This window comes from Lactuca virosa, chromosome 4 (genome assembly GCF_052849685.1).
Source record: "Lactuca virosa cultivar CGN04683 chromosome 4, Lactuca_virosa_CGN04683_v6, whole genome shotgun sequence".
NCBI lineage: Eukaryota > Viridiplantae > Streptophyta > Magnoliopsida > Asterales > Asteraceae > Lactuca > Lactuca virosa.
Window position 1 is genome coordinate 271,234,580 of NC_136429.1, and position 1,813 is coordinate 271,236,392.

The 1,813-nt window shown below is 35.1% G+C and overlaps 1 protein-coding gene across 1 annotated transcript; it reads right to left on the bottom strand.

Annotated features, from left to right (window-relative positions):
• Positions 1–378: 378 nt before the first annotated feature.
• Positions 379–1,527, bottom strand: LOC145105878 (uncharacterized). The gene has a single exon (XM_079042958.1). It carries the CDS (start codon positions 1,525–1,527, stop codon positions 379–381), a length of 1,149 nt encoding a protein of 382 aa, XP_078899084.1.
• Between the last annotated feature and the right edge of the window lie 286 nt (positions 1,528–1,813).

Below are 1,813 nucleotides of genomic sequence, written 5' to 3' on the forward strand. Positions count from 1 at the left end.
AAATGTTTCATAAATATGTACATTTACACAAAAAAAAGTACTTGTATGGTCTGCAAGTTTAATAAAAAAAGTACTCATGGTCATGGACTTGACAAAGGTCACCTTTTACTAGCTACCTTAAATAGCACAAGCAGGGTTATAAATGTTAAAATAAAGCAGGTAAGGGTTATAAATGTTAAAATAAAGCAGGTAAGAATAGAATATCTGCTCTTTTAAGAAAAAGACCTTATGTTTACATTGTACAACACCAAAGTCAAAAGTTGTGATAATGTATCCATTATCAATAGTCAATACTGCAGCAAAATAAGAAGAAAACATGCCAAAGTACAATTATAAGCCCGATTACTTTTTAATTTCATCAGCTATGATTCAACAACTTTAGGACGACACCGGTACCTCCTCCCTTATAGTTTTTCCACTTGGTCCTGATGAATGAGCCACACAAAGATCACCCAAATCAATGCGGATGTTTAGCTCTTTAAAGACTCTATTTTTCAGATCATAACTAAACAAACTTTTATTGTGTCTTGATCTCATGAAAACGATATATCTCTTATTTATCACGCCACAAACTGGATATCGAAAAGAAGCACTTACAAAGCCATGATCCTGGACTGTTATCGAAAGCAACTTCTCCCACTTCATACTTTGAAAATCTTTAAGAATCCATAAGTCAGTTTTGACCCTAGAAACTCCATCAATGAGGCTGAGAAAACCACCCATCTCAAAAATAAAATAGTAGAGTCTCTTACGCTCACCGGGTTCAGGTAGGCTCATTTGGAGAACTTCTTCTTTTATCATATCAACAGAAACCAGGTACTTAGAACAATTAACATTCCAATGAAAGTACCTTCCTTGAACTTGAATTGAAACTAACTCACCCACATCCCTAGGATCCAAGTAAAAAGGTACTTTGATCTTTTTCCACCTTGAGGAAACACGAGAGACTACAATATCTTTTTCCAATTGTAGAATATGACATTGGAGTGATAGGCCCATAAACAAGTGAACAACCTTATATACTCCCTTGAATCTGTCAAAAAAAAGGGCCATTGCACATACGCTAGGATCTTGATGTGCAAAAAATGTTGGAGGCTTGGGAAGAAATGATTTTTCCTTGGTGATTATATTGAAAATATACAGTGACTTTCTTTTTCTGGCGGGGTCTGTTATCAGAAGAAACTCGTTATACCATGACTTTATCCTTCCAAAGAAATATATGCGAAGGTTTTGCTGTTTCACTTCTAGTCCTTGTCCTTCTTCCCTTACATCCACATAGCGGACCGTAAATCCAAATGACGTCTGGAGGATAAAAAAAGAATTTTCTGCCAAGATCATGTTAATTATAGTGAACCATTTTCTACAGACATACTTAGCGTTATAACGAAGGAAAACATAAGGAAGCCTTTTAAGGATATCTTCAACCACGTCATCTGGAAGAAATGCAAACCAATGAACCTCATTTTTCTTTCTCTTCATTTGTTCATCTTCACACTCTTTCCTGCACTTGCTCATTGCCACCTCCATCGATTTCTGTTTTAAAATAATATATTAATTTTTTTGTAAGCAGCAACACGAGGAAGAAATACAGCTATGTACATAGCCACAAGGGAACATGCATGAATGATCAATAACATACATCAAGCGAACATATATGTGTTTCGGATCAACAGAAGTCAGTACACGGTGTTTAGGTAAAAATAAGAAGTGTAAATCCGATCAATTTTATTCCTGGGTTTTAAGTTTCCAATCAACATTGAGAGTTGAAATTATAAAAACTAACACCCTTTTCTGGTATCTGGAGGTTTTTAAA